The sequence below is a fragment of the Lissotriton vulgaris genome, chromosome 12 (genome assembly GCF_964263255.1).
Source record: "Lissotriton vulgaris chromosome 12, aLisVul1.2, whole genome shotgun sequence".
NCBI lineage: Eukaryota > Metazoa > Chordata > Amphibia > Caudata > Salamandridae > Lissotriton > Lissotriton vulgaris.
In genome coordinates this window covers 631,142,902-631,166,167 of record NC_141700.1, presented here as the reverse complement: position 1 = coordinate 631,166,167, position 23,266 = coordinate 631,142,902, and the positions used below count along the sequence as shown (strand labels likewise).

Below are 23,266 nucleotides of genomic sequence, written 5' to 3'. Positions count from 1 at the left end.
AGAGCCCACGAGGCTCCCACGTTGTTTTTGGGCACCGTTGTTTATTAGGAGCCCAGAGGAGAGCCAGGAGGCACGCTGGTGCCAGGCTCAGTTCCCCAGCTGCTCAGCACTTAGTGGGCAGCTGCTTCGTTTAGGCCCTTGCGCATTCTTCTTTGGCTGCCTGCACAGCCAGCCCAGACATTCTGGACATTGGGCCTGGGAGCCCCTGAGAGGCCAAGTTGGCCTGGGGTCAGTTCTGTGATCTTTGGCGCAAATGTGATACCTGCCTAATGGGATTTCTGCATAACATGCAATGCCTTTATGCCTATACCTCAAAATGTGTTTATGCTTAGGAGGTTGTTTTACCTAGTATAGTTATGCTAGTGAGTTTATGGTTCCCTGCGTGATATATGCCTAAGGTGGTTAGGATTGCGTAGTGTGTACTTACCTTCTCCCAGTGGTTACTGGTTGTGTGGTACATTTGCTATTTGGTGCTACAATTATTCTATGTTCTAAGTGCTATTCCTACAAAGTGCTATTTCTACAAAGTGCTAGTTCTACCAAGTGCTTATTCCTGACAGTGGTCCATGTGGCCCTGTCCTGTGTATATAATTCCCTGTAAATTCCGCCCGTGCCAGTGGCAAAGTGTAAATTGTGTGTTTATTATCTAATGTGTTTGGTATAATACAAAGGCTATTTTTATATATAACCTTGTGTGAAGTTTCCTTTGTGGTGGGCCTTGGGTGTTGTTGCTGGGTGCGCGTGCAAACGCTTTACACGTTGCCTCCGAGATAAACCTGACTGCTCGTGCCAAGCTACCAAGGGGGTGAGCAGGGGTTATCTTTGGCGTGTAACTTCCTTGCCCTGACTAGAGTGGTGGTTTCTGCCTGGCTTTGGCGCAAGCTTTAGCCAACCAGAAATCCCATTTCTAACAGTGGGACTGTGTACTGCCTCATACCAAAAGCCCTGCAGGACCAAGTAGGCAAACCATGAAGGCTGATAGCTTATGGCAGAAAGGAAGCTTGGTTTCTGAACACCAAATCATCTGGAAAGAATGCAGGATAAGGGGGTGGACATCAAGAGCCTGCAGCTCTCTCACACTCCTATCTGAAGTTATGGCATTGAGAAAGACAGTTTTTTTTACGTCTGAAGCCTTAACCGACAACTGTGCAGCGGCATCAAAAAAGTGAGAACTAAATTCAAGTCCCCCTGTGGCATTGCAAAGGGCTTTGAGGGAAACATGTGTTTCAACTTTTACAAAGTCTCATCAGGACAGGTGATTTAAATAAAAATGGTTGATCCGGCAATGGCAAAAATCCCAAAAGGGCCAACTAATAACTGAACTCTGCCAGGGCATGTCCTTGCTGGGCCAGGGACAAAACAAACAACAAAACCTCAGACAAACAGGCTTGCAGAGTATAAGTTTAACGGGTGCTGCACCAAGCCACAATATTGTCCCAACGACTGGCGTACATAGATTTTGTAGAGAGACACCTTGCTGCCAAGAGGACACCAACAACCTCAGGCAAAAGGTCAAATAAGTCAACTGCCATTACTCAGTCTTTAAACAAGGAGATGCAGATTGTGCAGATCAGAGTGCAACCCCCTGCCCTGCTGCAACAGAAGATCCTCCTAAAGCAGCATCTTTATTACAGGACAGTTGCTCAACCCAGGAATTCCAGGTACCACGCTCTTCTGGCCAATCCAGTGTCACGAGCATGACTTGGGTCAAGTCATTCCTGATCTTTTTCAAAACCCATGCTTGGAGAGCCAGCAGCAGGAAAGAATACAGGAGTCCTGAGCCTCAGTTTAGGCGGAATGCAACAGAGAGAGAGAGCCTCCTTGGGAACTCCACTGTGAGAAAGTGCTGAAATTGCACGTTTTTGGCGGTGGTGAAAAGAATCAGGCAGAGTCCTCCCCTATGATGGAAGACTTCCTATGCCACCTCCAGGTGCCACAGTCATTCGAGGTTGTACAATATCTACATGAGGCAATAGTCTTGCTTATGGTGAATAGGCATATTGCTTGTGAAAAGTGGCTGCCTGCTAGATCACCTCATGGTACGGCGTGGTGTCATCGGGGGAGATGCCATCACAGGAGAATAATCCAGATTTAGATCCCAAGGGGGATCAATGTCAATTGTCCCCAAGGTCATATGTAGGCTCTGAGTCAAATGGAGTTTCATAAGGGTCGGCAGGGCTGAAGGTGCCGCCTTCCCCATAGGAGGAGTGTAGGAAAGTAGGATCTGCTTTCATGGTTAACTCTTTGCTTAGCGTCAGTGTATTTTTGACCTAGTCTGACTGGGATTCTGCTAATCAGGACCCTAGTCACTGTTCTTCTTCCCTAAATTGCTGATGTAAGTTATTTTATACAATCACAATTGGCTAATAGTGTACCCTTGTAAGTTCCTAGTATATGGTACTAAGGTACCCAGGGCATAGATAATACCGGAGGTCTCCAGCTCATGGGCTGTAGCATGAATTGTGCCACCCATGGCAGTTAAACTTAAACTGTGACTACGTGCCGAACATTGCAGCCTGTAGGAGTTGTTGCTTGCACCTCTCATGATAGATATAAGTTTCCTTATATCTGAGGTCACTGCAGTTAAAACCTATATGTCACCCCAATGGCAGGCTCTTCAGCCCTGCGGGCAGGGTGCTTGGTTATAAGTGTGAGGGTGCCTCGAAAGCAGAACACCCATACAAACCCCAGAGTAGATTCTCCAGGCTTTGTAAGTGCAGTCAGCCATTTTAATGCATATAGTGGATATCAGTCAGTATGAGATGTCTAATTACATAGTAACTGCACCATGTTTGGTATCAAACATGTTGGAATCATACCCCAACACGATTCCAGTTTTGGAAGTACAATCTCATGTACTGGGGGGCTCCCGGTAACAGCCTTTCAGTGTCTGCCAGCAAGTTAGTGCTGCTGCCGACCACATACACAATTCTATCCTCCTGCTGCTGAGCTCACGTTACATGCAAGGTTAAACCCTAATGTCACTGGTACCTGGGTAATTGAACAGTACAATGGAGGGTGGACCAAGTACATTCTATTTTAATAGCAACCACAAATCATACATAAATCAGGAAAACAAATAAAAGAGACAACATTATATGAATTATGTACCAGTGTTGTTTAATCACACTGGACATACAGAGTTTCTAGCATCTATTGTTATTATAAAAGCAGTAAGTGCACAGGAGAAGAGGGGAATAGGGAAAGTTGTGTGATTCGAGTGAGGCGTAAAAGGGTATAAGGAAGGGAAATTTAGTGACAATCACAGATTCATATGTATATTACAGACTGGCTTTTTCTTCAGCCAATAGATTCATAACATATTCTCTATAAATTATCATGTAGCGATTGTTCAGACAAAAGACCACAGTGGACTAATCACTGCTGGTTATATTGGCAGAGTGTCGACGTTTAGACCTTTGTCGCAATGTAGGTTCTTCAATCCCTTACGTGAGGGTCTTCCTTAAAACTGGGGTGAAAGGAGGAGGGGCACCATGAAAGGCCCTACAGAAAGGGCATGTTCAGCAATAAGAAGGGCGCGTAGGCTCCAGGTGAGTAAAAGAGCGAAAGACCAGTACTTAATTCTGAATAGGCAACTGACATGTCCCTGTGACGTTATTCACCAGATCCAAACCCAATTAATGGGCTGGGTACTTTAGAAAAACCTTGCTCAGCTCAGAGGGAACCCAAAAATTAATCGGGTGGCCCGGCGGTGCTCGGTCGCTACTCGTGGGGATGCTCCTGTGGAGGCAGAGGGAGAGCTGAGCTCAAGCAGGGGAAGGTACAACAATATGTGTCATGTCACAGAGAGGTGTGACCAGCTCCCAGACAGGACTTAGTGTATTGGGCTGGGGTGGGGGCGTTTGCCAGCGCAACAAGACTGCTTTGAAGGGCACTTTTGGTGCCCTCCTTGAATACTCCAGTTTGAGCTAATTCAGGGAGACATTGGCTCCCGCTCTGGCACGAAAAATGAACAAAGAGCATGGGAGCATCCTACCCTCGGTCCAGCTTCTCCTCTGGGACCTTTCCTTAGGGTAACTTGAAGGCTTTACTGTGTGTGGTTACTTAGATTCGTTGTGGAACAAGACTCAACCCTGAAACTACGTAGCTCTTCGACTGTCTGGACACCTGGATTTTGTTGTAACCGAGACTGCACCATGGAAAACTCCTGCTGCTCCTGGTCTCGTGGTTCTTTTTCATTTAACTTACATGTGAGAGGGATGGGCGGAAGAAAAAACGAGGAGGCCGAAGTATGGGCTCAATGGTGTTATGATTTATTTAAATGTCCAATACAGAAGATTGTTTCAGAGGGAGGGTTGGATTGTCTCTGTCCTTTGGTGGCCGCAAATGTTGTAGTATATAGGCAGGCAGGCTTTTAACATGTGAAGAGGCAATGAGAAAGTAAATAACCAAAAGTAATCAAGAGTTTGGGAAGGGGTTGTCTGACCCCGTGACTCCAGGAATCTTAAAACACTGTTCGCGTTATGGAAAGGGGGTATGTTTATAATTACGGGTTAAGTGAGTTTAAGACTTCCGTAAATTCCCCTCGTTCTCCCTCCCGCTCTCCCTCTCTTTACTCATTCTCTTCTCCCTTCCCAGAGTCGCTTACCGCGTCAGCCGCTGTCTCCTGAACTGCGGCGGCTCTCCAGCGTCCTCTGGGGGTATCCACCACACCTCGGGTCCTTCGTGTTCATCCTCCGGGTCTTGGGATCCGTGGTCGTCTGGAGTCTCCAGCTCCTCTCTAGTTGCGGTCCATTGCTTGTGTGGCACGGCGTCTCAGCTCCTCTGTTCTTTTTCCTCCTGGCTCTGCAAGCGCGTCTTCCTCCTCCAGGCTCCGCAGCACGTCGTCCGGGTTTTCAGGGACCTCCTTTAGGAGCGGAGGCCCCGCCCACATAGTTTCCCATTCGTTGAGCTTCCTCCGCTGGGTCACATCTTCCTGTATGCAAGAGGTAGCAGGCAGGGTTAACCCTTGCATTCCCGTAAGTTCCGCAGTGCTTCAGTGTCTCGCAGGACAGAGAGGTAGGGGTTGCGTCTCGGTGCCCCTGTCGGCTCTCACATTACACTACAGATTAAACTGGTAAAACAAGCTGCTTAACACTCCGTAAAAGATATGCCTGAAGGCTGCTCTCTACAGTTACCACTTTGAGAACTTTCTATGGTTATAAAAGACCACTAAAATCACCATAAGGGTTGCCTGGATTAGCGAAGGGTACTCCACTTGAATAAGTGTGCACCATATACAAAGCCAGCCTCCTACAAGGAGTGTGGGGATTCCTCTGGTGAGTATGAAGGCAATGGAGGTGTTGACATAGGAGGTGGTTTGGTGGTGGAGGAAGAGGAGGAGTAACGTAGGGGAGAGGGATGGTGCCCCTGTCATTGCGTTTTCTAAGCTTGGAACTGGAGAGGTCACCGAAGTGAGCTGTTTCTCGAATGTTAGTCTCCTCTTTCAAAGTAAAGTCTTGAGGTAATATTAATTTTCATGGTCAATTGTGTCCCCTAACGTAGACCCCACCGGCTCCATGTACGTGCTTTAAGTACATGTATGTTCCCTCCACTTCCAGCTATGAAGACGCAAATACATTTGCGTCCAACGTTAACATGTCCTCTTTCAGATCCACCATGAATGGGTCGGATATTCGGTTCCTAAGTGTGCCTTGCCAACGTCTTTATATGGTGCACTTTCATGTTTTACTCGCTCTGGTGAGTTAGGCCCTGATTCCTGCCATCGAGCCCTTTCTGCCTTCTGTTTCTGAAAGCTACAGTCTGCTGCTTCCTGACCTCTGCCTTACTCCCTGTGCGGCGAGCGGTGCCTGGCTCGGCCTGCTTGCCTGCCAAGACTGTATTCAGCCTTCAAGTTATCTGCTCCGCTCCTCGAAAATACATTCCTGTCTAGTAGTTTAAGAAAACATCCTTCCCAGCTGCAGAGCAAAGGGCCCGGCCTCACTGTCTCCATGCAAGTAATTCATAGCTCCCGTTACCATGGTAGGCCCATGGCCCCTCGCATCTCATGTAGACACGTAGTCGCATATGCACGCACTAGCAGCCAGTATAGAATAGCCTCTGCCCGAGAGACCTTTCCTTCTAGATGATACAGTTCCTCAAACACAAGATATTAGATATGATTTGGGATTAGGTTGTTCTGACACCCCAGACTTCTGTCTCCTCATGTAGGGCTAAATGTCAAGTCCCCTTCACCCTCCAGTTCCACGTCAATTACACGTCATGCTGCTGCGCGCGCATCTCTGCCACATATTTCTGCTGACACTGCAGGATTCTTCTATGGATCCACCCACTTGTGATACATTTCATATGACGTTGTCTAGCACACACCTCCGTGTACGCCTTCATGCACGCCTTCTATTACGTACATATGTTCTTATCTCGTTTCTCTCAGCTGTTACGCCTTCTGCATCTGTCTCTACTGTAATGCATTGACTATATATATGATGTTCTGTTAATAAATCATTGTACATGTCCATGTCCATTCCCTTCCTGAACCCTTGTGGTGATGGAACATGATACCTGGTTCGAACCAATTCCTTTTTAAGGAATAAAACCCCTACAAACCTCAAATGCCACGGATTCTGTCTCTTATTTTTGACTGAGTTATTCTTATTGAACTTTACCGCATAAATTAAGTATAGGTAATTTAAATTTACCACATAATTGGCGCCCGAATAGGCACCCCTCCCCCACCTCACGCGCCGGCGGTGCGTTGCAGGCCCGGTCCCCTGCCACAGCCGGACGGACAACTACGCGTACCCGCAGGATTTCCTGTATCTCCCTCAGGCCAACGGAGGTGACTGAGGCTGCGATCGACACCCAGACGAGGCGGTGAGGAGTGCGGAGGATCCCGACCAGAGCCTAGCTGAGAGAGCAAAGTCCGAGGTATTCAGAGGCCCACCAGTTCCGAAGTTCCGAAGTATCTACGTCACGAGTCGAGTCGAGTCCAGTCCGGTCCAGTCCAGTATCGAGTTTCCGAGGCCTTCCGTTTCCGTGCTTCCCGGTGAGTACCGTTGCTGGGGACGCATCTAGACGGGTGCATTAATTTGTGCCCGGTCAAGACGGGTTTGGGTACACAGACCCGGTCTGCACTGTTTAGCGGTGTATCTGTACTGTTTAGCAGTATATCGAGTATGCAGGTAGCTAGTTTTATTCTGGTTATTGTTGTTCGTTTTCAAAATGTTTAAATGTGTTTTAATGTTGTGGTATGAGTGATTGTTCGATCTACATTATCGTGTTTATTGTATTAATTGTGTTCAAGTCCAAGTCAGTATCAAGTACCAAGTAATACGGCTGAAACATGCCGCTGTTCTCTAAACTAAGACAGATAGGAACTAGAAAAGGGATACTAGAGGAAGCTGTTCCCATTCCACCTAGGGACACTCCAGGGTACTTTATGTACCACAAACACGGCCTAGATGCTGTATTATATCTCGATTTATGGGTGGATTACACCAAAGATTTAGCAGAGAATCAGAGATGGCCCGCTGCTGGGACATGGGATGCCGATTGCATCATGAGAGTAGAAGAAGCATTGTGGAAAAAGAAAGCCAGACAGTCACAGAAAGATGCCATTGAATTATGGCGTAAAGAATCACACAGACGGACAGAGAAAGCACTCAGAAAAGCAGAGAAAAGTAGAGAGGATTCAGACAAAGCCCGAGAAAACATATTAGTTGAGGAGGGGATACGAGTAAAAGCAGAACAAGTAGACCGACAACGAAACACTCTTATGAATGGTATGTATCCTCTTCTGGCCGAGGGTTTACCTAAGGCCACTCCGGAAATACCGAAGGATCTGCCCCCTCCATTGCTCCCGACTAAAGTACGTCATAAGACCACAAAAGACATATACCTTTCTTCCTATTTAGACGACGTAGCTCCCGCATATACAAATCCACGTGTCCCTGCACCACCCGTTGACGGCACCCCACCCCGAGATAATCTACACCCACTTCCGCAACAACAAACTCCTCCTCCCGTTCCACACCCTGCGCCTATTCTCCCAGCCCTTCCTGCACCTATTATTCCTGGCCTTCACCCACTAAATCCTTTTGGACCTGGCACCTCAGGAGGTGCGTCAGGAGGTTTTCAAACACCGCCACAAACACATCGATTGACTTATAGGGATTTAGCACAACAACGTACACCTCAAACAGCGAGTTACGACATACTTAAAGAGCCTCTTACAGACTGTAGATATGATCCAGTACCCGGTAAAGACGACAGAATGATGCTAGCATCAGTACGTCTACGACGAGTTGCAAACTATTTAATGTTACTACCAGGAATGATTGATCATCTAGACAGAATATATCATTTTGTCCAAACGGGGGAAGGTCCTGAAAGTATTGGCGAGGCCATGGCACACCAGAAAGTTGACACTCAAAGTATGATATTACGTTTCTTCATAAACTGCTTGATAAGAGACCAAGATAGGCCTGGTGTAGACAAGGAAGAAATGATTGCACTTAACAAATGGGGTCAGAATATAGCCGACGGAAAACATGATAAACAGGGTTGTATAGACAACATGTACCGAAGGATCCGAAAAGCAGTATTAAAAATACACGAAAGAAGACAGCCTGACCGAGAAATAGATACAGACAAAAATGACTCCTCGGAGGAGGAGGAACAACCAGAAACGACAACAGGAGCATTGCAATTACCAGCTAGAGAAATGATAGCATATGTAGGTAAGGGAAGACCCTTTAATAATTCAATACGTCCGGTACGCCCAGAAAGTAAGAGACTTTTTCAAGCTGCCATGACAAACCCGAAGACCCCTGAACATCTATTTCAGGCTACCGATAAAATACTTCAAGAACGAATGGGTACCATGTACTCGATTCCATGGATGAACAAGAATTAGCCAGGTCAGCAGTACAATGGGCTGACAATTCTGAAAAATATAGTGATGACGGCTTAGCGCAGACCTTTTTGAACCTTTCCCCTGATGAACAGAAATTAGCTGGAATATACATGATTCAGCATCTCATTACGTTGTTCAAAGACCAACATTCTGATCCAGGTCCCCTTCCTGATATTTTAATAGAGTTACTCTCGAATAGATGGAGAGGTCTAGGTACCGACTTAATTAAAGTAATTCTAGAACATCGACACAGGTATGTTTTTCTGAATACACAGTTTGCTCCAGCCTCACCCGTAGAAAGAAAAATGTATTATATAGACAGACAGAATCCCTTGCGAGAAGTGCATCCAGTTAGAAATGATGATAATACCTTTAGACGTGTGTTTGTGTACACGCCCATAACTAAGATGGAACTATTAGAAATGAAGAAATTAGTGCCCAGTCACGACAAAGACCCAGCAGGTTTCCACCGTGAAATAAAAGACATGTTACTCATGGGTGATTATACCTATCCTGACATCATGAAAATATTGAAAGTATTACTGCCTGCCGGTATTTACGAGAAACTCAAAGAAAAAGAATGGGAGGTGGGAGAGCAAAAGATTGAATGGGCTGCATTAGAAAACGAAGAAAATACTCGAACCCCAGGCCTAGGGCTTGGGGACAAAACTAAAGCATTACCAGGATTGTTAGTACAAGTATTGCCACGTTTGTTAGCAACGAAAAAGGAGGACTGGGATGCAATCTCAGCCTGTAAACAGAAACCCGATGAAGACACTAGTGATTTTTATTCCCGATTTGAGAAATGTTTTGTTATTAATAGTGGCCTGAAACCAAGTAGCGAGTCATATCCACACCTTTTTGTATCCAAATTGGTCGAAAATTCTCTGCCCCAAGTTAAGAATCGTGTTCTGAAAGTCGAGAGCACATGGCAAGCAAATACGCCTTCACAAATGTTACAAATGTTACAGTACCACCAGAACAGAATTAGAGAAGAACATGATCACGAACAAAGACGTATGAAAGACACGAAAATGAAAATGTTAGTTGCTCAGTCAGTTCCAGCTGACGGTCAGAAAAAGGGTATGACACAGTCCAATAATTCGGCAGCTCCTGTTAAAGGGATATGCAACTATTGTAAACAGCCAGGTCACTATATAAACGATTGTGCAGTTTTGAAACATAATATAGCTACAGGTAAAACTAAAGAAAGACCGCGTCCTCCTAGACAGGACCAGGTCCAACAACAAGTACCACAGAATATCCAGCCTATGCAAGCTTCACAACAGACAGTACAGACCGTAGCGGTACCACAGCCACAGCCCATTGCCGCAACACAACATGCAACGCAACAGATGTACCAGTATGCACAAACAGATTACCCCGATTATCAGCGATACACATGAAATAGCCTAGAGAGGGAAGTTGGCTTGCCCCTTATTAAGGTTCCTGTAGATCAAGAGGGTCCTTACGTACATAGTCAAGTGTTAGGAAAAGATAGAAAGTTTTTGATTGATACAGGGGCAAGCAGAACAACGATAAGTCATGATGAGGTTCCAGGGGCACCCCTCTCAGGCTCCCAGAATGTTTCCCTTGGATTTTCAGGCAAACCTATTGTAAATGAAGTATCAAAACCTGTACCACTTTCAGTTGGTCCGTTGTCTCGCACTACAGATTTGTTATTAACGAAATCATGTCCAGAAAACTTGTTAGGTATAAAGACACTGAAAGCTCTAGGAGCTGTTATTTGCTGTTCTCCGGAAGGAGTAAGATTGTTCTTACGTGACTTTAAGGGTCACTATGTGTTGAGAGATATGGATCCCAGATTACAGAATGTTCCTGCACATTTATGGGCACAAGGCCCCACTGATGTAGGTTGTATGCACATTACACCATATCGAGTCACACTCAGGCCAGGAGTGGTCTTACCACGAATCCGACAATACAAGTTACCTCCAGATGCTGTAGCGGCTTTACTGAAAATCATTGACGAGCTCATTGCACAAGGAGTGGTTGTAGAAACCGACTCGAATCTATGTAACTCCCCCATCATTCCAATTCTTAAACGTACTGATCCAAATGCACCCCCAGTCTATCGATTAGTTATCGATTTGCGCGAATTGAATAAATGCATCGTACCACAGTACCCCGTGGTCCCAGATATCTCGTCTCTATTGACTGCCATTGATTCCGAAGCAACGTTCTTTACTGTAATTGATCTGAAGAACGCCTTCTTTAGTGTCCCAATTGATTCGGAAAGCCAATACCTTTTCGGATTCTGTTTAAATGGTCGAAGCTTCAAATTTGCACGCGCACCTCAAGGATTCACAGAAAGCCCCAGCATCTATAGCCAAGCACTGAAAAGACAACTAGACAGTATACACATGCCTGACAACACTGCCCTGTTACAGTATGTCGATGATCTACTGATCACCGCCCGCAGCGAACCTGAATGTGAGCAAGCGTCACTGACGGTTTTACATTTCCTGGCTGACAAGGGACACAAGGTGTCCCCTTCGAAGCTGCAATTCTGTGTTCAGCAAGTTGTTTACCTTGGGCACTTGCTGTCCAAAGGGGGGAGACAGCTAACACCTGACCGCATTCAGTAATTGTAAACATGTCACAGCCCAAGACACAAAAGGAGGTACGAGCCTTTATAGGCCTCACTTCTTACTGTAGACAATGGATTGCTCAGTATGCATTTCTAGCCAAGCCACTCATACAGTTGACAACCCAGGAGGCAGCGACATCGACTGCCCTCCCTTGGACTCAGGAACACACACAAGCTTTTGACGACTTAAAGAAAGCCTTATGTCAAGCACCAGTTTTAGCGACACCATGTTACAGTAAGCCTTTTACACTTTTTGTCACAGAACGTGAAGGTACGGCATTGTCAGTACTCACTCAGGATCAAGCAGGTTCACACAAACCGTGTGCTTATTTTTCTAGTACATTGGATCCAGTAGCCCAGGCTCTGCCTGCGTGCTTGAAATCAGTAGCAGCAACAGCTCTAGCAATCAGACAAAGTGACTCCATAGTGTTAGGACACCAATTGACAGTACAAGTTCCACACTCCGTGGAAGTTCTTTTAAACCGAACACAAACCCAGCACTTGACTATAGCGAGACTGACAGGTTATGAATTGACATTGTTTCAGCCACACATAGAAATCAGACGTTGCAACACATTGAACCCTGCTACACTTTTGCCATTAAGTGAAACAGACCCATTGGCACATGATTGTATTGAAGTCATTACCATTACGACGAAACCCAGACAAGACTTGACAGACACCGCATTACTAGATCCAGACCTGACACTTTATGTGGATGGTTCATGCATGAGAACAAGTACAGGAGAATTAGTGGCCGCCTACGCAGTCACGACAGAAACTGAAGTCATAGAAACGAATTGTATAGACACCCTGTCAGCTCAAGCAGCAGAGCTCATCGCTCTGACTCAAGCCTGTATTCAAGCCAAGAACAATAGAGTTAACATATACACAGATTCACGTTATGCATTCGGAGTCGTACACGACTTCGGTGTATTGTGGCGAGAGAGAGGTTTCTTGACCTCTTACGGAGCCAAAATTCAACACGGTCCCCCTGGATTGAACTAGGAGGGGTCCAGACAGAACAGGGATGGATGACGAAGGGAAAATCTACATGGTTTCTCCCTGACTCTATGGTCCAAGTAATCATTAAGACAGTACACAGTCCTGCACATTTAGGAGAAAAAGCCATGTTAGACAGTATTCAACACCTCTGGTTCAATAAACATTTACGAGCAGCAGCCAAACAGAAAGTGCGTACTTGCATGATTTGTTGTTAGTTCAACCCAGGTAAAAGCATTCCCGTAGAGCAAGGTGGATTTCATCCTCCCGATCACCCTTTTGAAGTCCTCCAGATGGATTATATCCAGATGCAACGTTGCCGAGGATTTAAATATGTCCTCGTAGTTGTATGTGCACTCTCCCGTTGGACAGAAGCATATCCAGTCCCAGATTACACTGCTCCGACCACTGCCAAGCAGCTGGTTCGTGAATTTTTCCCCAGATATGGTTTGCCCCGCATCGTATACTCGGATAACGGTCAGCCATTCTCGTCCGAGCTGATGAAGCAGGTATCTCTCCTGCTCGGCTACCAATGGAAGTTCCACTGTGTCCGACATCCCGAGGCCGCAGGCCTCGTGGAACGTCACAATCAGACTTTGAAAATTCGCCTTGCCAAGATCTGTAGAGAGAAAGGTGTCGACTGGATAGTAGCTTTGCCAGTCGCACTCTTTTACATGAGAATGGTCGCACACTCCAGAACAGGGCTATCCCCGTACGAGGTGGTCTTTGGTAGGCCACCGAATATGTGGGGGACGCCTCTGCCTCGCAAAATAACTGATGTCGACTGTAATATGCTGACAGATTACCTTGCTTCTTTGATGTCTGCACTACAATCATGTCGTTCACAGGTTGCTGCAGCCTTTCCCGACAACACCGAGGTGAAGCCGCATGAAGTGGTTCCGGGAGACCTCGTTTTTATAAGGAACTTCGACAGGAGAAGTCCGCTGGAGCCCCGCTGGCAAGCACCAAGACTAGTACTTTTGACCACAAGGACAGCGATAAAAGTCGAGGGCCGCAAGGGTTGGCTTCATTCGAGTCATATAAAAAAATGCCATGGACTACAGCCAGACCTAGCCTCCCAGCCCGGCCCTCCTCCACAGACTGACTCAAAACTCCCCCTGGTCGAGAAAACTTCTTCCCAAGAATATAAATTAAAACTGAGGTCTAGCAAGTCAGACAGTTTAATTGTTTAAGTCCTCCCCTAGGTGAATCGGTTAGACGAGTTTCTGACATGTATCCCCTAGACCCCAACAGAGAGAGAGATAGACAGAAACAGCTCAAGAAACGTGAATATTGTAAATCTCTTCGCAGCCACTGCATTGTGACACTATTGATTATGTTTTTTCTAAGTCTTTTGATTATTGCTGCAAGTATACTGTTACATGTATATTACCCTATTTTCAAGCGTGCACAGTCTCCCTTCAATGTCACTGCCGAGCATTCTTTCAGTGAACTGCCCCCGCATGAATTGTCTTACCGACTTGCGCTGCGCAACAACACATTCATTAGTATGTTACATCATTCCCATCAGACCAGCAATGCTACCAATTGTTGGATATGTGGCCGACTCCCTCCCTATCAGAAATACAAGGGAGTTCTGCCCCTCTTCCCGTACCCGTTCACGCACAATGGTTCCTGTGGTGCATGGTTTAGTTTAATGAACTCTCTAGATTCCAATTCCGTAGTTTACCAGGGCAACTGGGTATGGGGAAATCTGAACACAGTTCTGCATAAAGTATGTTTCCCTGACAAGGAGGGTCTTCCAAAAAGGACAGGGACTGATCTAGAAAATGAAGTATATGGATTAGGTAACTTTACACTTAACCTCATGATTCTGAATGTTGAATCCGAAGCCGAACCAGTCTTGCCCGCTATGTCCGTATTACCAGTTAAAGGTGAATTATGTGTCAGAAAGAATGGTCCAGTGCACCTGGGTCATAGTAAATGTACTACTGTGATCGAATTCAGTGATAAGGGCAAGTCTACATTTAAAGCTTCTCGTCATTCCTACTTCATTTGTGGTCATACCGCATATATACGCTTACCTCTAGATTGGGATGGCACCTGTTACATTGCATTCCTTCTGCCACCTGTTTTCCTAGCCCCTCCTGATTATCATAGGGACACCCATCTAGTACACAATAGACCACAGAGAGATCTCCCGATTGTCGACTACACTGAAACGGCATGGGAACAATATACAGACTTCAATAAAGGTTTCTTTCCCTACTTAGGTGCTGTCTTTAATAGTAAACTGATACGAAAATTAACCAGAACCCTCAAAGCAGTAGTGAATGAAACTACTTCCGCCCTAGGTAACTTAACAGAGGAGCAGTCTGCTATGCGGATTGTTCTTCAAAATCGTCTCGTCCTTGACGTCATCCTGGCCGATAGGGGCGGAGCTTGTAGAGTCATCGGATCGAGCTGCTGTGTTTTCATTCCAGAAAACGCGCCATCAGTATACAGAGCCATAACCCGTCTTCATAAGATTGCAAGTCAGATACACCAGAATCCAGGCACCTGGACTTGGTCCGGTTGGTTCTGGAGCGTGTTGTCAGCCTGGGGATGGAAGGTCCTATCCTTCCTAGGTATTGCCCTTCTCATAGTATTCAGTTGCTGCCTATGTCTGCAATGTGGGCCAGCGATTTGCGGCTTGTGCGCCACATCATGTATTCCTCATTCAAGTCCTCATTCAAAACACCGTAAGAAGAAAGAAGAGCAAATGATGTTACATGAACAGATTGATAGATTAATGAGGATTGATATATCATGAAGGGTCCGTAGGGGACAAGGAGGGAATGAGGTAATATGAATTTTCATGGTCAATTGTGTCCCCTAACGTAGACCCCACCGGCTCCATGTACGTGCTTTAAGTACATGTATGTTCCCTCCACTTCCAGCTATGAAGACGCAAATACATTTGCTTTCAACGTTAACATGTCCTCTTTCAGATCCACCATGAATGGGTCGGATATTCGGTTCCTAAGTGTGCCTTGCCAACGTCTTTATATGGTGCACTTTCATGTTTTACTCGCTCTGGTGAGTTAGGCCCTGATTCCTGCCATCGAGCCCTTTCTGCCTTCTGTTTCTGAAAGCTACAGTCTGCTGCTTCCTGACCTCTGCCTTACTCCCTGTGCGGCGAGCGGTGCCTGGCTCGGCCTGCTTGCCTGCCAAGACTGTATTCAGCCTTCAAGTTATCTGCTCCGCTCCTCGAAAATACATTCCTGTCTAGTAGTTTAGGAAAACATCCTTCCCAGCTGCAGAGCAAAGGGCCCGGCCTCACTGTCTCCATGCAAGTAATTCATAGCTCCCGTTACCATGGTAGGCCCATGGCCCCTCGCATCTCATGTAGACACGTAGTCGCATATGCACGCACTAGCAGCCAGTTTAGAATAGCCTCTGCCCGAGAGACCTTTCCTTCTAGATGATACAGTTCCTCAAACACAAGATATTAGATATGATTTGGGATTAGGTTGTTCTGACACCCCAGACTTCTGTCTCCTCATGTAGGGCTAAATGTCAAGTCCCCTTCACCCTCCAGTTCCACGTCAATTACACGTCATGCTGCTGCGCGCGCATCTCTGCCACATATTTCTGCTGACACTGCAGGATTCTTCTATGGATCCACCCACTTGTGATACGTTTCATATGACGTTGTCTAGCACACACCTCCGTGTACGCCTTCATGCACGCCTTCTATTACGTACATATGTTCTTATCTCGTTTCTCTCAGCTGTTACGCCTTCTGCATCTGTCTCTACTGTAATGCATTGACTATATATATGATGTTCTGTTAATAAATCATTGTACATGTCCATGTCCATTCCCTTCCTGAACCCTTGTGGTGATGGAACATGATACCTGGTTCGAACCAATTCCTTTTTAAGGAATAAAACCCCTACAAACCTCAAATGCCACGGATTCTGTCTCTTATTTTTGACTGAGTTATTCTTATCGAACTTTACCGCATAAATTAAGTATAGGTAATTTAAATTTACCACAGTCTCTCAAGGTTTTGTTGGAGTTAGCTTTGTTGAAATTTTCCCCATTTGGAGATGCATGAAAAGTAATTTTCTTCCTTGCGTCAAGCACCTCTATAGTCTTTGTAGGATGAGTTGCTCCAAGTCATCGGAACCAACAGTCGCTGGAATCTTTGAAGCCGATTTGGAGTCGTTAGCAGCTTAGGAGTTCAGGATGGAGTCAGTGTCACAGTGGTCTTCGGCTTCGAAGGGCCTTAAGGGTTGTCGGCAGCCGAGGAGGGTCGATGCTCAGGATGAGGAGTGGCATCGGCTCCAAAGCCTTTAATCAGGGCTGACGAGAGCCCGAAGGCTGCAGAGCCCCAAAGGCTGCATGGTGGTTGGAGGGCTTAATGTCCGACCCTCTCAGGGGGGTTGGTTTGCCCCTGCATGGTGCATCCTTTGAAGCTTGGCGTTTGTTGCTGCCATCCATACTCACACCCCTTGCACAGGCCTTCATTCGAGGGCCTCAGGTAGTTGAGGTCAAGGGAAACTCTTGTTCTTCCTTCTGTTGGAGGGAAAGATCGCTTCTGCGGTCTCTCGTCGATATAGGGGGTTGTTCTTTTAGTGGAGGTAAGGCTGACCTCGTGCACAATATCACCATGGTCAGGAAGAGAGACAAAGGTTGCAGTCGGACAATAGGTGCTTGGAGAGGCGCTGGGGACATTATTGGAAAGGTGCTGGTCCATCAATGTGAGTGCATTCTCAGCACAGAACATGTTGAAGATGAGGGGTGTCCAAGGCCTTAATGATTGCTAGTGGATTGGTAAGTCGGTCTCCAGAGAGTGTTGTAGAAAACGCAGACTACGAAACCTTGTTCCAAGAGTCAAATTTCACCATTTGGGTCCAAACAAAAGCATGAAGAATAATAAGTTGAAAATCTGAGCCCCGGCAGTACAAGCCCAAACCAGAGGGCAGAAAAAAATAATCCAAAATGGAATTGGTGCCTATGCTCATTGCCAACTAAATGGACAAGTCCGAATCCACTTTGTGACTCAAAAGACTTCCTTAGAAGAAAAACACCTTGCAAATGTCTGAGCCCAACACTAGATGACAGGAGTATGCAGAGCATGAGTATCTATGTGTATCTATAGCAACACATGGTACAAACATATACCTGCAGCATCAATCATTGGAATTTGTGGTCTGTTTTCATGCACACATCTACCGTGTGTGTAGGTAGACTGATATATATAGGTAGAAAAAAATATATTTGTGTAAAGATTGATCTATTCTATAGTTAGATATGCAAATGTATTTTATTGTGCGCTCATCAACTTCAGTGTACATAGTTTATTAGAAATGTACTAATAAAGTTGATACTGTAAGTTCTGGTAAGGGCTCAGCTTGTCTACCAAAAGGTTATTACCTGAACTAGGATTTATTTTTAATAACAAACAACAGATTCAGATAGCTAAAATGTATCTTGAAAAGCAAAATGAGTAGAATAGAGCTAAGTGCTTTGCTCGTCAGTCATCCTTCTAACTAGTAAGGGGTGGGGTTTCATGTGGTGGCTCTTGAGCGATTAAAGCTCCTTCTTTCAATTGAACTTTGATTCTAATATCATTAGGATGTATTTGCCAAAGAAGAGAATAGAAAACCATTTGCTCCAAGTTCATCCTTCTGACTTAAAGCGATTTACCTGTAATCGGCAAATAATATCGGCATAATTCGTCCGGCTGTGAACAGGTGACAATGGTCCATCTATTGGGGATCCTGGACTCAACTCGCACCTAAAATGAAAAATTATACAACATCATGAAATGGAATATTACAACTTATCGTAGATTTACAACACTCTCTGACCTAACCTTGAATTAGAGCTACAGTGTCTATCCCACACACTCAAATAATGAGTTGAAACAAGAAAACAAACCTGACTAAGTAGAATAGCCAAAAGAGCAGACAACCTTTTTTTCAGTGCCCACTGCAAGGCCTTGCTGTGCTAAAGGGAAACAAACAACAAGCATTTACAATGCAATGGTTTCGCCTTTGGAAAAGTTCGAGTTATTGGCATTGCTCATGACATTTCTTTTTTTTTTTACTTATAAATAAATGGCATTGTTATTTACATTGCCAACAGCTCTCACAGCCCACACAGCTCTCCGCCCACACAGCCCACACAGCTCTCTCAGCCCACACAGCCCACACAGCTCTCACAGCCCGCACAGCCCACACAGCTCTCACAGCCCACACAGCTCTCACAGCCCACACAGCTCTCACAGCTCTCACAGGCCTCACAGCTCTCACAGGCCTCACAGCTCTCACAGGCCTCACAGGCCTCACACCCCACACAGCTCTCACAGCCCACACAGCCATCCGCCCACACAGCTCTCACAGCCCACACAGCTCTCACAGCCCACACAGCCCTCCCAGCCCACACAGCTCTCACAGCCCACACAGCTCTCACAGCCATCCGCCCACACAGCTCTCACAGCACAGCAGTTGCTCTCAGTGCAAGTGTGCACTGAAGCAGGTACTGTAGTAGAATTGGCCTATACCATGTACTGCACTGTGACATTAACACAGCGCTTCATCCCCGGGCTGTGGAGCGCTCTGGTTTGCACGGAGACCCTAGGTGCAAAGGTTTAAGATGGCGTGGGTTCGAGCGTGACCAGTGCCTGTGATGCTGGGTGACGCGTGTGAGGTCTGGAGATGGGGACTCTGCGCAAGCGCAGATCGGCCCTCTTACGTGGCTGGTTATAATATACTACTTTGGCTGCACAGCCAAGTTTTAATGTGCTCCAGTTTTTTTTTGCTGTTTGCAAAGTCCTCTTATTCCTGCTGGCACGGAGTGGCGCATCTTCGGCGTTTCACCCTGTGCGAGATTTGTTGAAGGAAGGAACAGATAGGAGAGGGGCTGCTCCATGACACTGTGGTTGCCTTGACAGTGGTTGCTCACTTTTTTTTGCTGGGGGAACGAACAGACAGGCTGACATTGCAGCACGCACACAGAAAGACGGACACTGCAGACACACACACAGACAGACGGACCACGGACACTGCAGGCAGGCAGACAGCCGATCACCGCAGGCACACAGATAGACGGACATTGCAATCGGACAGATGGACACTGCAGGCGCACAGACAGCGGGACACTACAGGCACACAGACAGACGGACACTACAGGCACACAGACAGACGGACACTACAGGCACACAGACAGACGGACACTACAGGCACACAGACAGGCACCGTATCCTGGCCGGTTGACATTGTAAACCTAGACACAAGGGTTGTTTCTTATTCCTGCTGGCACGGAGTGGCGCATCTTCGGCGTTTCACCCTGTGCGAGATTTGTTGAAGGAAGGAACAGATAGGAGAGGGGCTGCTCCATGACACTGTGGTTGTCTTGACAGTGGTTGCTCACTTTTTTTTGCTGGGGGAACGAACAGACAGGCTGACATTGCAGCACGCACACAGAAAGACGGACCTTAGACACTGCAGGCACACAGATAGACAGAGACTGCAGGCACACAGATAGACGGACACTGGAGGCACACAGACAGACGGACCTCGGACACTGCAGACACACACACAGACAGGCTGACACTGCACGCACACAGACAGACGGACACTGCAGGCACACACACAGACAGACGGACCACGGACACTGCAGGCAGGCAGACAGCCGAAAAAATAAAAGTTGCATTACATAACTTCCTTGATTAACTATTTCCGAAAACAACGAGCCTACTATTTTGCAAAATATCTCAACTGATACAGTGAGTGAATGAGTTGATAAAGAACGGACCGAAGACGAAAAGGTGCAAAGTGAGAGGGTCAAAACTAAAAGTGTTGAAAGCGAAAGCTTTCAATTGTTTTTTTTTTTTTAAGTGGGTCATTTATTGAAGGAGAAAAAAAAACGAAATACGTGCAATGAACTGTGAAGGGGAAACTTTCCAGAAAATTGTGCAGGGAGTAAAACTAACAATTCCACACGTGAGACATAACAGGTGTTTATTGCTACCCAACTCAAAAACGTCAATTTTTCCCAGGGTTCCCTTACAATGAGCTTTAATATCTCCCAGAAGCGTGTTCATTTTCAGGATGTTTGTTTTTTTGCAGCACAAGAGGTTTGCTGACTGCCAGACGTCAGCTGCAAGTAGAACCTCTTCACACGCACATATGAAGTGACGATTCAAAGGGGCCCGGGAATGCCTACCACTGCAGCAGATTTTCGCACTTGTGCGTGCAGCCGCTGGTCTTCCTCTGGACAACCCTTGCTCGGCGCAGCCCTCTCACCAGTCCCAGCCCCACCGGCCGAGAACGTTAAAGGGCCACTCAAACATGAACACTGAACACTCCAAATTACCAGCCGATAATCCAAGTCGATCGAAATTCGCCGTAGACGGTACCAGGCGCCTATTAGACTTGTAAATGGATTAATCACGCCGACAAGTAAACACCGCAAGTTGATAGGCCTGTCCTTGTGCTCACGCTGGGTGAATAATAATAGATTTGCACCGTGCCAAAGATGGGCTAGAACTGCCCCTGTACAACCAAGTGCTGGGGTGATTTTCTGACAAGCTGATCTTACATCAAATTGACATTTCACAGATATTAGAAAGGTAAAGGCATAAATATTAACCCAGGTACGATACTCCGCAAAAAGTGTGACTCTAAATACTGTGGCATATGTATGTTTAGTTCAGCACCATCTACAGTGCACGGAGTGGCCCACCGTACCTCAATTGTCTCTGTCCTTTACCCAACCAAGAGTAAGGATTTTATTTTTTCCATTAGTGCCACTGGCACCGTAGCTATGCAGCGAGCCATCGCGGTGTTATGTAAAAACGTCAATTTTTCCCAGGGTTGGGGGGGGGGGGGGGGGGAACGGACAGCAGGAGGGGGGTCGGGAACTCTTTCAATAATTCTGCAGCCCCAGCCCGTCCTGCCAGCCACCCCCGGAGCGCTCACCTTCCTCGGGCAGCTCCAGCTCCGAAATAGCCGCTATGTGCAGCACGGGCTCCACAAGGCAGGACAGCAGGCTACCACGCGCACACCGTGCAAATCGCCTCCCACTGCCTCGTGGAACCACTCCGGACGTTCGTTCGATGGGACTCTTAACTGTGAGCGCCTCGCGCCGGGCCAGATCCTTCACCCAACCCTCTGGAGCTAACCACGCCCTCTTTCTTTCTAACACCCCGCCCATAGCAGAGCTCGAGCCAACCCCTCCTGTCTAGCCTGCCTTAGTAACATGAGGGGCGCGAGACCAAGGCTCGGAGCCCGGACACCATCACGCCGTCCCTAAACCACAAGCACCTACGAGGACAGGGGGGGGCGGGAGAGGAACGGACGGCGGGAGGGGGCGGGAGAGGACACAGGGGGCGGGAGGGGGGCGGGAAAGGACACGAGAGGAACGGACGGCGGGAGGGGGCGGGAGAGGACACAGGGGGCGGGAGGGGGGCGGGAAAGGACACGAGAGGAAGGGACGGCGGGAGGGAGGCGGGAAACGTGGGGACGGCAGGAGGAGGGACACAAGGCAGGACAGCAGCAAGCACGGCCCGGCCGGACCAGACTCGGGGGCGTTCCCGGCGTCGCGTGACGTCGGCAAAAGCCAAAGAATCTCGGGAACGCCCCCGTGTCTGGTCCGGCATTGATGGACAGGCCCCTCGTCCAATGGCTAGGCTCCATTTATGGAGCTAGCCAATGGGACGGGGGGCGTGTTCCATAGTGCCTTACTGTACTCAATAGATTTCTCTGGAGGAGGAGCCTAACGGCTCCGCCCCCCAGCGAAACCTAAAAAGGCGTACAATAGACTTGTCAGAGTCCCAGGTACCACACCAAGTTACAATTTTGTCCTAGTGTCCACATAAATGGAATTTGTGGATGGGTGTCTAGCAGTGAGAAAGATATTCCCCACTTCGGGTGGCAAATATAACGAAGTCACTTGCGGCTGCTCAATCTCAACACATGGAGGTGTAGACTCAGTAGATTCGGGGAAGGACTCTGCCCGGTTGCTGACAAAGGAGATCCTCGCAAAGTGGCAGACTGATTGTAGGACAGATGCTCATGCCCAGTAGTTCTGGTACCACACCCACCTGGCACAATCTGGGCCCACTAGTATGACTTGGGGCTGGTCTTTCTTGATGTTTTTCGGAACTTGGGTAGGCGAGGTAGTTACAGAAAGGCGTACAAGGCTCCCTTCCAGTTGGAATGCTTTTCCTAATGAGTGTCCTGGTGGAAAAACCAATGCACAATATTGTTGACAATGCATGTTCTCAACAGTGGTAAAAAGATGTAGCCAAGGTTTTCCCTCCACCACTGGTGGAAGACACCCTGCAACACCTCCACATGCAGATGCCAATTGTGATCTGCCAGAGTTCTGCTCTGTTTGACCGCTCTGGCATTCAAGAAACCTGCCAGGTGGTTGACAACAAAAAAAAAATACCCTGGGGCTCCAGCTACATCCAGAGATGAAAAGTCTCCAGATACAGGACCTAGCAACCTACTCTGCCCGGTTAGTTGCAGTACCACAAGGTGGTGGTTTTGTCCATAAGGAAAGTCCAGATTGCTGGCTCTGCCTTCAAGAAAGGGTTGGAGTTGTTGGTGAAGGACTTCCAGCCATATTGCTGTCTCCTTAACAATCTTAATTAACTGCAGATCGTTGTATACATGTGTGCAAAAAAGTACCTACGCATCGAAAGGAATGTTTAAAATATTTGTATGATCATGGTCATTCTTTTTTTTCCATTTGTCCAGCCATTTGAATTGGAAATGTCAGGCACCAAACATGCAGGCTAGTACTTTTCTGCAGTT

General features: G+C 47.0%; 1 protein-coding gene across 1 annotated transcript in view; it reads right to left on the bottom strand.

Annotated features, from left to right (window-relative positions):
* The window catches only part of FANCA (FA complementation group A), an 850,506-nt gene that overhangs the window by 312,648 nt on the left and 514,592 nt on the right, over positions 1-23,266 (bottom strand). The window contains exon 31 of the mRNA XM_086945786.1: positions 18,147-18,237. Coding sequence (XP_086801912.1) covers positions 18,147-18,237 — 91 coding nt within the window. The remainder of the gene's footprint in view (positions 1-18,146; positions 18,238-23,266) is intronic.